Below are 14012 nucleotides of genomic sequence, written 5' to 3'. Positions count from 1 at the left end.
CCCCTGGATTATACACTTCTGGTCGTGAACTTGCACGGCTTGGACTGCAAGCTGAGATCCGCGCCCAGAGACGAACGGACAGGCACAGATGCACGGCGACGGTCTCTTCGCGGAGGCATGTGCACAGAGCCATGGGCTTCCACCTCGTCCCTTTAGACGCACGCCGATTGTGATTGCAGACCCCGACTTTACCACGTAGAGTCCTCCTCCTCGAAGCAGCCTTGCGGCGGCTCGACTGCAAAACCAGACTTGCTTCCTTTTTACCAGAGCATTTCTCGTCAAGTCCAGCGTGTCCGTGAGAAGGACCGGTGCGTGGTGACGGCAAAGGACTATGGTCCCAGGCCTCGTCGTCACCATCGTTTCTGGGTGGGGGAGGGCTTAGATTCTTCATGCCACTGCGCAACCACTAGTGAAAAACTGCTTTAGATGTGTGTAATCTATACTGTTTATTTGCCATTTTAAGTCATGTTTAATATTAGTTTTTTCTTTATTTGCATATGAGATATGAAACTGAATGTAGTCAGATCATGTTATATTTCAATTCGTTTAATGACGTCAGTTTTGTGTCACAGAAAACCTAGAAATATGTTATTTTCCGGACAGTAAAATAGGTCTTGGAAATAATATTTTGTTATGGATTGAACAGATCCACTATTTACGGGGAATGTTAAAGTCTGAAAAGACTACTGACTATTTGTAGCCTGGGTTTCCCCATGCTGCTTTGTGCGCAGCGCGATTTTATTCACGCTGCTAGGCAGCCTGGATTCCATGGACTAGATTTTCACCTCAGCGAGGGAACCAATCACAGAACGGGGAGGGAGCAGCAAGACGATGACGACGTCTATGCGACACATTGAAGCAGTTTGTTTATATCTATGGATCTAACATGGCATCAGACGCTTTCGATGCAGCCTTAGATAGTTTAGAACGCAAGTTTATTTCGTCTTCTTCCTCGTTGAATTTCTCTCGCTCTACATACGTCATCTGGTATAATTGAAACGATTGGCTATGAACTACGTACAGGCGCATTTGATAGACATTCGTAGCATCCAATAAACGGCTCTGGGCATTCGTAAACCACGCCTCAAATACGAGAAAATGAACATGTGGTTCCCAGACCACGTCTCAATGAGAAAGAGGTCTGACGTTAGCCAGGCTAGACTATTTGTGCTGTCAGTTAAAAACCTACCAGTCACAGCATAGTGTTGGAAGTGTTGCATAAATGCATAAATTACAGCTCATCGTAATAAAGATAATAAAAACTAAATTCTCAGCCTACATTTCCTCTTTCCTCCTTCCAGGTGAAGAGATCTCTCAGACAGTCGAGCAGGCCATCAGTGGAGACTTCATGGGTCGCCTTATTGTCCAGCCCAGTGGATGTGGAGAGCAGAACATGATCTACATGACTCTACCTCTCATTGCCACTCATTATCTGGACAGCACCAATCAGTGGGAGGCTGTTGGCATGAACCGCCGTAGTGAAGCCATTAACCATATCAACACAGGTCAGCAGGATACAATAGTTATACAGAATCTGACTAGGATTTGAAATAAAAGAAGAAAAAGATTGAAAACAAAATAATATACAATTAATTTTTGCATTAAGGTTATCAACAGCAGCTGGGTTTCCGTAAACCAGATGGATCTTACAGTACCTTTAAAGAGAGCCCGAGCAGCACATGGTATTTTCATTTCATGCCCAGTTTCTCCTGTCATATTTTATCCTATATATGTTTTTTATGATTATTTGTAACAAACAATAATTTGTTAATATTTTGCAATTCTGTCTGTTAAAGGCTGACAGCATATGTGGCCAAAGTCTTCGCCATGGCCATTAACTTTGCTACTATAGAAGAAAATGTGCTCTGCAGCGCCCTCAAGTGGCTGGTTCTCCACAAACAACTGCCAGACGGCTCCTTTAAAGAGGACACAGCTGTAGTTCATGGAGAGATGGTGGTAAGTTGAATGTCCCTGATAGCAGACCAACAATGAATAAACATTTAATCAAGGTTTAAACTTCTTTAAGTTTAATTTTTTCCATCATATTTTTATTTCTAAGATGAAAAATAGATCAAGATTGACATAAAATCGATATTTGTTCAACTTAAATTAAATCACTTATTTTACATTGAATCAACATTGAAACAACAAATCAATCTTGCTTTATGTACAACAGGATCTTAAATTAAATCTTAAATAAATAGAATAAATCTTACTTTATTCATATACCGGTGAATCAAGTCCGTTTTGACGTCTTTCAAGCAGACATTATGCAGGGCTGAAATAAAAATGGTTTTGAAGCAAAAAGTCATTAACTTCAAAATCAATGATTAAACAACTCAGACAACTCAAAACAAACAGCATTACCCTCTTCAAATATTACTAACCTGTTTGATTTTATTTCTGTCAGACGTCTCCAAAAGTTCTTATTGAGAATAATCCGAGGTTTAGATGTTGATGTTGTATTGTTTAATTTGCAGTGACCATGATGGAGATCAGTGTTCGCTTTAACTGTACTCTTGACTCTTGACTCGATAACATTAGTTTTTGTCTGGCTGCTTTAACTGTGTGATTGTAAAGCACTTTTGTTATAACAATAAAAGCTAAGAGTAATATGATCAGGTCATGCTGGCTATAAATACTAATGATGACACAATTATGATAATAGTTATGAAACAAGCCTGACTCACTGATCTCATGCAGTTTAATTCCATATAGAATGTGTGATGTATTATTAATACTAATTACAACAATCAGTTATGAATTATTTGAGTGATGCAATAAAAAAGCATAACTTAGAAATCAACAATCAGCATATGAATCTCAACAATGGTGACAAACGGCTGTCTTTCAAATTCCCTCTGCATGCAATAGGACAGCGCTACAACCAACCAGAGCGTTTTCCCAACAGCGGAGCTTAGTTGATAGATTAAACTTTTGCCATATCTGGCCAGCAAAACTACAAACACATCTTCCTTTTTTAAGAATGACTTAAGAGCCGTTCTTTGTTCTTTTCTCAAAGAAAAGCTTAACTCCAAGTCCTCCAGAGTCGCGGCCAAAGCCGATCGACCGCTGTTCGCCAGCAGCAGCTCTTCTTTGTTTTCAAGTAGCAGGGAATTCCCGCCCACTGACTTTATACACGATGTGATTGGCCTGACTAGAGTTTGGTTTATCCAACTTGAAAAGTCAACGGAGAGTTGATAGACGACACTGGCTGCAAAATAAAATGTGCTACCGCTAGGGTGCGTCTAGATTTCTAGGCTAACCCAGCATGCATTGCGGCAAGACGATTTTTGTTGATTGTTACCATTGTTGAGATTCATGTGCTGATTCTTGATGTCTGTGTGTCTGAATAATGCATAAGTTCAAAAATGTTTTGTGCATCTTTACATGTCTTTGTAATAACTAGTTACCATAACACTGCTGGATCTCATGCTGTAGAATCACAGGGCAACTATAATCTAAAATAAAAATGACCAACACATTATTAAAAAATTAGACACTGGATGAGATCAGAGGTTCAGGCCACTAAATCAACAGTTACACAAAATCACCTGATCATATTTTTACTTGTCTTTTTACCCATAATTTTTTTTCCATTACAGCAGCCAGAGAAAAGTTAATGTCAAAAGGTCAGGGGTCAAGAGTCCAAATAAAGCAAACACAAATCACAATGATGGTAAAGTCAAACTGGTTTGTAATAAGTAAAGATGGCAAAGCTGGTTTTGGTGTTTTTGTAAGATGCAGTTAGTTTCCATAACCCTTGAAGAATCTGCATCTATTTCACAGGACATTTGTTTCCATGATTTTAATAAACCAAGAAAAATCACACAGCCAGTGATCATCATACATATTAGTTATTTGAAAAAAAAAATTATATATATATATATATGATTTGATATTTTAATAATAAAATGTTTGTTTTATGGGGGAAAAACTGTTGCATCCAACCCCAAATAAAATTATAATTAATATTACTATTTATTATAAAACACTGCTTACATTTTTGTAATAATTACAATAATATACATTAGTAATGCAATTTATATTGCTATCTTATAATATTTTAAACTCATGCATGTTTGGTGACCACTGATTAATAACCCTAGTAGAAAGGGCTACATTTGCAGACTTATTATGAAAGCATGTGTTTTTTTATTTTATTTTTTATTTTTGTTTTTTTTTCGTGATACTGTTTATTTGTGCTTTATTTCAGGGTGATGTACAAGGTAAAGATGCTGATGCCTCTCTGACAGCCTTTGTTGTGATTGCCATGCAAGAGGGCAGAGAGATCTGTGCTAGATCAGTTGGTGTAAGTACAGCTCTTCCACTGTTTTGTTCATCAAAAACTATAAATGATATATTAACAGTTGATTTTTTTTTCTCTTGGGTTTAACCTCTTATACTGTTATGTTTACCGAAAACAAAACACTTTTCCTGTTGATTTTAACATTGTACACACAATTTATAGAGTCTGGCTGAAAGTATCAGGAAGGCTGCTGCATTCTTAGAAGGTCGACTTCCACAACTGATCAATCCTTACGCTGTTGCGATGACGTCCTACGCCATGGCCAATGTTGAAAAACTCAATAAAGAGATCTTGATGAAACATTCCACCCAAGGAGAAGGTCAGTCACACCAACAAGTCATCAAATGTGTTGTGCTTCATATAACATTGAACAATAAAATAAACCAGAGTGGAAATTCTGAAAGAATTATGTAGGTTTTGTGGTGTAATGATCGCTGCCTGTTGGTGTCAATAACAGTAGAATGAATAGAGTGGGAACAGCAACACAAATAGTTCATAAATAAGCCAAAGCATCATGTATACAGCAGGTGTACATCATGCAGCATTTTACATGGTAAAAGCCCACACAGATATGAAGTTGTAGCGAAGTGATTGTTAGCAATGTAAATTTACTTCATTTACTTTATAACGTTACCCCGGAGACAAAGTTTTATAATTATTGCAGCAATATTCAACTTTACACAAGAAGAAATCCTATAAAGAGAAACAACTTACCTATGGCATGGGAGTGCTCAAGGGTCTGTTGTCCGACCAGGAGATTGACTGGCTTCCCATCCTCCAACAAGCGCACATAAACAATTTTGCATTCGGTGTTGGATATATCAGTGTCTCCGTCTATTAGAACGGCTACCCAGCTAGAAATGTTTTGTTCTAAAAATGTTCTGAGAACATTACCATGAAGTTCTAATAATGTTTTCAGCGGGTAGTTTTATTTTGGTTCCCAGACTGTTCTCCTAAAAGGTACACAGCAAAAACTCCAGTGATAAAAAGTTAATGAGATAATTACGTGATTAGTTGAGTGATGATTGAGCATTATTGAAGACGCCTGATGTTAACAAGCACAGAATCACTGAAGGAGAAAATCACAAAATGTAAGTCACCATTATGGTGATCAGTGTTTGCTTTAGTTGGCCTCTTGACCCTTATATGTTTACTTTAGAATTTGCTTGGCTGTTGTTATTGATTTATAACAGTCAAATGAACAAAGAAAAAATGTGATCATTACATTCAAATGTTTTCTTTAAAACATTAACCAAACTTTAGGGAATGTTAGATAAAGTTCTGAGAACGTTCCCTGCTAGCTGGGAAGCTCGATGGTCTGGATCAGCATATGTGAGCAGAGTAACAGATTCCCCTTTATGCTCCAGCTTCATCTCCACACCTGTTTTTTTATCCCCGTTTTGTGTTTGAATCAGCCGGTAGGTCCTGGACTGTCGCTGGACAGCATCATCACTCTCTAGAGGCGACGGCCTATGCTGTGCTGGCACTTGTGAAGGACAAAGACTTTGATAAAGCAGGAGAGGCAGTGCACTGGCTGGGCAGACAACAGTCTTATTATGGTGGATCTGGCACCACACAGGTACACTAACATCTCATCATCTGACTTTAGCTTGAGTTGACAGTAGCAGTAGTAGTAGCTTGAGCTTAAAAAAAAAAAACAGTAAATCTGTCAGAAGCCTTCAGAGGCCTTGGACTATTATTATTATTCTATTGTTTTCTCGTAATCTCGACATAGAAATGATTAAGTCGTGATAACAAGAAAACAACTTTTGTTAAAGGGAATGTGTATTTAAAATGGGTCATTTATGTAGAAGAAATGTGAAATTATTTCTGAATTTGGAGCTTTCTAGACTGAGAAAAGCCAGAACATGTATTTTTGGCTCATGTGGATGAAAGACAACAACTCCTAGAATGCACTTGATTTTGCTGCCCTAGGAGGCCACTCCCAAGCCACGCCTACCAGTAAGAGAGCGCAGTTAAACAACAAGTCTAGGCTTCTAGTGAGTCTCCGTGATGAGTCTGCCCGGGATTTCGAGATCGCCCAAATCTCCGGGATTCAGCTTTTGCGTTCTACAGTCGCCATTCATTATGTTTACTGTGGCGAGCAGGACGAGACTAAGGGCCATGGGAGAACGACGCGAGGCCGGTGACGTGATTACTGCAGGGCTTAAAGTATTCCGGCGGGGGGCCGGATTTCCGGCTTGAGTGCAGGTCCGGCCTCCGGCGCAGGCAAAATTTATTTATCAGGCTGCAAATTACAGTCGGAGGCACTTTAATCTGACTTGAATAACACACCGGTCCCCTTCAACCTACCTGTCACCACTATTGCCACCCGCTGGAGAACTCGACTGTTATATATTTGTCCCGATTTTCCGCGCATTTGTGAAAAAAAAACTTGCCTTTCCTGCACTTCTTACGGTCCCTGAATGCATCTCACACGCACTCTGAATGCATCTAACGTGCTTCTCTCGGAAACCAAAACAATGACTATGCGGATGCTGTAGCTAGTGCTAATGGCTTATTTACAACTTTAAACATCTAAAAGAAGCGGCGATGGGCGCAGGGCAGGTGGAAGACAGGCCTGTTGTTGTGGATTATGCAAAAGAAGTTTTGCAAAATGGACGCTAATGATCGACCAGACAAGTCATCGGATAAAGAGGCGAAGAGCAGCAAGTTCTACGACTTATCCACAGTGAGTGTAGAGTTTATATGCTTGCGTTGCCGCGCTTATCACCGGCGCTAAAATAAGCACTAAAAGGCTCTGTCGCTCTCATGAATTCATTCGCTGCATCGGATCTGTCCATCCCCGGTACCCCGCACGAGAGCAATATGCTAATGAGACTACATGAGAAGTAGGACATATTATTTATTATTTTATCAATATGAACAGTTTAGATGCCCTTCAGACTTGCAGTGTAGAGATGTAGGCCAGGAATATATAAGATTTTATAGAGCTGTGCTTCCAAAACAGTGGACCAAGCCCAAAGCATGTAGTTGACAGTTATTTAAAAATTTGGTTTGGCTTATTAAAAGTTTCCTCAACACCTCACTCTGGGTAGTGCCACCCCTTTAAAAAATTTCTGTGGCTCCGCCACTGTGCTGGAAACCACTGTATTGTGTGTTTTAGGTATTCTTTGCCAATAAAATGTATTCAAATCTGAATTACATAACATTGTATTGGCTAGGGATGTCCCAATACCACTTTTTCACTTCCGATACCGATGCCGCAGCTTTGGCTATTTGCCGATACCGATATCAATCCGATATTTTTATTTTATTCTTGAACTAATACTAATACTAATAAAATATAATGGAAGCACTTTGCTCAATTAGCCACATAAAAACATCTCACTCAAATGGAGAACAAATACTTCTCCAGTATATAGTCCACAACAACAGTTGATAATGAAAGACTGCCAGCCTTTATTCAAAAGACCTTGAGATATGTTTGGTAACCTGAATGAATTTAAAATTAATTTGCTATATTTCAGATCAATATATTTGTTTCCTTAAAATTTTAATTAACTTTAACTTTATTCTCATCTGAATTATAAATAACTTATTTCTGTATAAAATAATACTACTTTTAAAAACACATTTGATTTTCTTTTTTATTCAATGTAGAATGTGTAACTTAAAAATAAACAGATTAGTGCTCTGTTTTAGGACAATAAATGAAAACCAATGCAATGATTAATGTCCAAAAGATGAGATCATTTTTGCTTTTAAACAGCGTGTGTGTGTGTGTGTGTGTGTGTGTGCGTGTGTGATTTTGGTTGGGTGACAGTTACAGTTTGACAAGAGTTTACAGTTTGACAAAAGCACAATGTTGTGTTTTACACAAATATGAGTAGGCTAAACACTTTTTGCAGTTTTAATGATGTCCTGTATGAAAATGACGGAGTATGTTTCCACTGTTCGATCGCGCCCGTGCCTCTCTCTCTCTGACACACACACACACACACACACACTCCAGCATTGCAATCTTGACATCGCAGCCTGTTCATTTTGCTGCGTTCACACCAAACGCGAATAGAGCGTCAAATTTGCGTCTATCGCGTCTAGTTCGATGCTTGAACAGTTTGAATCCATTCGTGCGTCCAAAGCGAATAGGACGCGCCGTGCGCGTATAATGATAAAGTGAGCGTTTGAAGCGATATAGACGCGCGTTCAGAGCTAAGGCGGGCTACAGATTAGGTGTCCCTAAAGAACCCGCATATGCTCGTATCTAACAGTAACGTTAACGGTTCCACCCCTAATGGGTATCGGATCATAGGTATCGGATAATTTTTTTTCTCCCCTCCGATATCCGATCTAGCGTTTTGGGCCAGTATCGGCACGATACCGATGCCGTGGATCGGATCGGGACATCCCTAGTATTGGCTGTCAATCACGATGGGAGAGTAGACGAGTTACAGTATGTCCACCATATCTTGTGGGGGTTTTGCATTAAGCCATTTGTGGTGCCCTTACCACATTGTGCCTCATATACTGTAAATGTTAGACCCAGTGACAGGCTGCCATGAAATGGCTTGCATAATACTAAGTAAGGAGGCCACAATATTTTTGACTCATGGCTGAAGTTAAGTTTCTCCAGCTCTCCCAAGGTTGGCAAAAAAAATGCATCTCAAAATGCATCAGATTGATGCTTTAGAATATGGAATTTTCAAAATTTTCTTCCCAGGGGATCATGCCCCCGGACCCCCCTAAAGGGGTAATATCCTTCTCACCTTTTTCACCCCTGACCCGTTTTCATGCCTGAAACGGGCTTGGTAAAAGTCCTGGTTGAGCCACAGAAAGTTCAGGCTCAGGATTTTTTTTCACTTTAAGCCCTGTTACTGATGAGCAGGGCCACACGGAATCTGCTGACTTTTTTTGTGATTTCTGTGTGGAATTTTTGGGAAAATCTGCGGAATTAGGCGGAATGGTTTTAAATGTGTTACAGGTGCAATGTGTCATATTTCTGAGGATCTATTGACAGAAATGCAATATAAGATCCATAACTATGTTTTCAGTGGTGTATAAAGACCTTACTTAATGAAACGTTATGTTTTTATTACCTTAGAATGAGTCATTTATATCTACATAACCGCGGGAACCCCCTTCTATGAAGGTCGACATATCATGACGTCATGTTTCTACCGTAGCCGAAAGCGAACAAACAGCGCTAAAGAAACCTCATTGCTTGACTTGCTACTCTCTGCTGCTGACTCAGACAACAACATCTTTTGTCTTACGTCGGCCACCGTAGCTTCTCCTTCGAGTTTGAAAACGGAGGGATAGGCCGTCAGTGACTGGCTGTTTGCAATTCGCAAATCACACACTGCACCTTTAAACAGATCTTAGAGTATTGGAACTGAAAATATTACAAAATAAAATATTAAATATTCACTTCTTAATTTTTATTTAAGGTTTACAATACAAATACAAATAGAAAAAGAACATTTGATCTATGTTATTGTCCATACACTAAACAGCGGAGAAAATTGCATTGTGCACAGATCATTAAACAAGTAATTGCATATAATTTAAGAACAGGGCAAAATAAATATCAATATTAAAATAAATAAAGTATATAAAGTAATGAACTACTTTTAAGAGCTATAAATTACTTTTAAATAAATAAATAAATAAATACTGGTGTGACAATCAGTTACAGAACAGTTCATTAAATACATAAATACATAAAAATATAATTAAATAAATATATTAATAAATACATTCATATAAAAAAAAAACACTAATTTACTATTTTACTACTAATTTAGCATCAGAAAAAGTCATTTGACGTCAGAAAAGCTACTGAATGTGTGTGGAGTTTGGAGCTTATTTTGAGTCTCTGCTGTTGAATTTGGCAATCAGCATCATCTTAACATTGTCCTCGGTTAGGCTTCGTCTGTGCTGTGTCAGAAGAGAAGAATAGTGGGAAAAAAGTCTCTCCACATCCACTGAAGTAGTGGGCAGATGCAGGTACAGTGCAGCCAGTGGGGCAAGTGTTGGCATTCGATCTTCCCTTGCAGCCCACCACTCCACTGCACTAACCTCGCCTGTATCACTCTTGTCCATACAGATGTAGCGATGCCACTCCTCTGCAGACACCTTGCTCAAAGCAGGGACAACTTGGACATAACTCTGCATATCAGGTTTTAAGCCAGATACCTTGGCTGGATCAAAGATTGGGAGGGCTTTAAATAGTTCAGTGGAAGGATGTCTCTCCATCACAGCCTGAAGCTTGGTAGAACATTGTGCCATTGCTTCTTTAAACATCTCAGAACAAGTGTACCGCTCATCATCATTTAACTCCTTCATCTGCTCTCTGGTGCGGGGACGCCAGTCCTCAGCCTCTGCGGTGCGCCCATACTCAAACAACATGCTGAGGTCCTCTAGCTGACTGAAGATGGTGGCAGCCACGGGTCTGGAGGTTTCTTCAAGCTTGACCAGGGTGGCAAGTATATCGGAGCTATGCTCAACAATGAAGGTGGCCTGGATTTTCATGAGTTTTCCGTTCTCCTCTAACAGAACTCTAAGATCCCGCACAGCTTTAGAGGACAGTGGCAGCGTTTGGATGAAGCCGTGCAAAATATCAATGTTTTCTGCCAGATATTGCACAGCTTTTATCCAGGAACCCCATCTTGTCTGGACAGCAAACACTGGCATGAGAGGAGACAGACCCTGCTGCATCATGAAGGCCCTCAATTCAAGACGACGCTGGGGTGACTGGCAGAAAACACGCTTTACCAAACCACACATCCGGTTCAGTTCTTCAAATGTCTCTGGAAACACTGCTAAAACTAACTGCAGAAGATGTGCAAGACAGGTGACATGTACGGCATTGGGAAAGAGGCCATAGAGAATCGTGTTATATGCTTTTTTCATATAACTTGCAGAATCTGTGACAAAAGCCCATACATCATTAAAATCAATGTTGTTGGAGTTAAGACAGGAGATGACAGCCTGCGATACGGTGCTGAAATTAACCCGATCCAAAAAAACGAGATCTGCTGCAACAGGTGGCTTGCCCACTGGCTGGAGGAGAATAGCAAGAGCACAACGTCCGCAAGCATCTGTTGTTTCATCTGCAATTACATAAACAGGACTTCCATTTACAGCCTGCTTGATGTCCTCCAAATACTGAGGAAATAAGTGTGGAAGATAATCAGAGCGTAGGTGAGATGGAGCTGGAATTGACCCTCCCTGTTTGCAGTACTTCTGTAAAAATGAGGAAAATTTTGAGGTTTTTTCCAGAGGGATGTCGGCTTCAATGAAGGTCTTTATGAAATCATAAATGAACTCCTTTCTTTCAGCTGTAGATGGAGTCTTAGACATACAGGAGGCCAATGTCTGTGTTCTGAATGATGCTGGGGGGTAAAAAAGTATTTTATTTTTTTAGGGGGCTATTTTAATTCCAAAGCCAAGGGAACTTTATCAGGATGCATAGTATCCGGAGAACATTCATTTATTTACGATACATTATTCATTCACAAAGAGAATTGATGCCCTTGAAGGTTAGAGTTTTCCTCATTTTATTGATTAAGGCATTAAGATTTCCAAAAGATGATTTTGTATTCCTCTTTTAAGTCAACTTTAGCATGGGTGTGTTCACTTATGCTAAGCACTATATGTGTATGTGTGTGATTGTGTGTGTGTGTGTGTGTGTGTGTGTACTGTTCACAAGTTTGGGGTCGGTACGATTTGAAATGCTTTTAAAAGTCTCTTCTGCTGTGTTGCACAACAGAGGTTTACTGGTTAAATAAAATAATGTGAAATGGTTTGATTTTACTTAAAACATTTATAATAAATAAATATAGTACTATTAGCCTATCAATATTACTTTGAGAAGTACGTTCGATTGTATAGTATATTTCTGTGATCATTAATATTCATCAAGTTAAACCGAACTTTTATTTTGACGGGTTTCTGAGTGTATCTGATGCTGAAATGCAGAACGTCGTGTAATCAAATCTGCGGCACTCATTTACAGAGACTCGCAAAACTATCAGACTTTAATAGCAGTCTTTAATATTCACAGACACTAGTCAATTAAGCGATTTGATATTATAATCGGCAATGAGACAGAGTAGTTATTTCCACTTTGCGCCGGTATTGCGGTAGCAATAAACACAAATAAACACAACCCAGCACTGTTCTCATCATGATTACTTTTTATTATTTTTCAACACAAAGAAAATAAAACTTTAAATAAACTTGCCAAGAGCACTCCTCTTTCTATTCGTGTGGCGAGCGGATTTGAGATGTTCCAGTGCCGTCTGTCGCCTCAGGTAATCAACGGAGTGTTGACAGGCTTTACAAAACATAACTCCGCCATCTTCATAAAAATCGTTTGCAAATTCTTTTGCTCTGTCCTGTGCCGTGATTTTGACAGACAAGTGACGTTTCCTTAATTCCTCCGCGTTCAGTTTTATTTTAGACATTTTCAACTTTCACTCTCTCATAAAATGTAAACATCAATCAGCGCAGCCTACTACCCCCTCACAATCGTGTGCGCGCGCGCGCAGGTTGTAGCCTGTCAATGACTGACACTACATTCCGGGGAAAACTGCGGAAATCTGCGGAGGTTTCTGCGGGAGTCATCAGTGATGAGCGACACCTGTGAGACGCACCGGTCTCATATCTCTCATGGAGGAGTGGGAATTTTCTTAGCAATGTTAAAACGCACATCAACCGATCACTTGTTTAGCGTTCATGTAAACACTACATTCAGATTCACCAATCGGAATGAATTCAGTTAGATCAGGGCTCGCAAAATTTCTAAATCGCTGGTAGCCCTTCCAGGGTTCCCGCGGGATCTTAAAAAGTCTAAAATTCTGAACTTTAAATTTAAGGCCTTAAAACGTCTTAAAAACGGCCAGATTTTCATCCGTGGTCTTAAATTTCATTTAGTCAAGTCTAAAAAAGGTTTTACCCTCGTTCATTTCCAGTAACGCTGGCTGCAGAAAGTTATTACAAAGTAGCAAAAAAGTATCAAATCGTAGCCTACAAAAGCGGAGCTCGATCAAGCCCCGAAGTGACAGTGGAAGGAAATGCGACTGGCCCTGGCACGCACTAGCACGTCTGCTTTTGGCCCGACAGTGGAAACGCGGCTATTGAAAGCTCAGTCAACATGAAGGATGGGGTTTCTCTTCTCCATAAATATCTTGTAGCAGAGCTACAGCAAGCGTTTTTCGGTGGTGGAAATCCATTAGCTACTAAAACTTGCGCAGTGCATGGTTGCATAACAACGACAGATGCCACGGGAAAATTGGACCAAATTTTACTATTAATAATAAAAGATAAGCTAATGTGCATTGTAAATCTCAGTAATTTATCTTTTTTGACTCATTCTTTTTATAAAACGTTCACATGTACAAGCTACGTTAAATAAAAGTAAGGTGCATAGTCACTGCTTTCCTGGTGCTCGTGTTTCTGAAATCGCTGCTCACGTTCCCGAGATTCTGAACGAGCGCGTCGGAACTGTGGTCCTGCACGCGGGAGGGGCCGACATCAGGCTGCGACAGACAGAGGTTCTGAAGAAAGACTTCAGGAATCTGATCGATACGGTACGCAGCACATCGCCTGATATAACGATCATTGTGTCAGGACCGCTTCCCACGTACCGACTAGGTCATGAAAAGTTTAGTAGATTATTCGCGCTAAATGAATGGTTAATGTCATGGTGCAATGAGCAGAAACTGCTCTTTGTAAA

General features: G+C 39.8%; 1 protein-coding gene across 1 annotated transcript in view; it reads left to right on the top strand.

The window, feature by feature from the left end:
• Positions 1-14012, top strand: part of LOC311077818 (complement C3-like) — a 180790-nt gene that overhangs the window by 98292 nt on the left and 68486 nt on the right. The window contains exons 25-30 of the mRNA XM_084106448.1: positions 1302-1505; positions 1607-1682; positions 1797-1956; positions 4217-4312; positions 4472-4628; positions 5725-5888. Coding sequence (XP_083962574.1) covers positions 1302-1505; positions 1607-1682; positions 1797-1956; positions 4217-4312; positions 4472-4628; positions 5725-5888 — 857 coding nt within the window. The remainder of the gene's footprint in view (positions 1-1301; positions 1506-1606; positions 1683-1796; positions 1957-4216; positions 4313-4471; positions 4629-5724; positions 5889-14012) is intronic.

This window comes from Abramis brama (assembly GCF_963993115.1).
Source record: "Abramis brama genome assembly, chromosome: 2".
Taxonomy (NCBI): domain Eukaryota; kingdom Metazoa; phylum Chordata; class Actinopteri; order Cypriniformes; family Leuciscidae; genus Abramis; species Abramis brama.
Note: the sequence above shows the minus strand (reverse complement) of the source record. Positions and strands in the feature narration are given on the sequence as shown.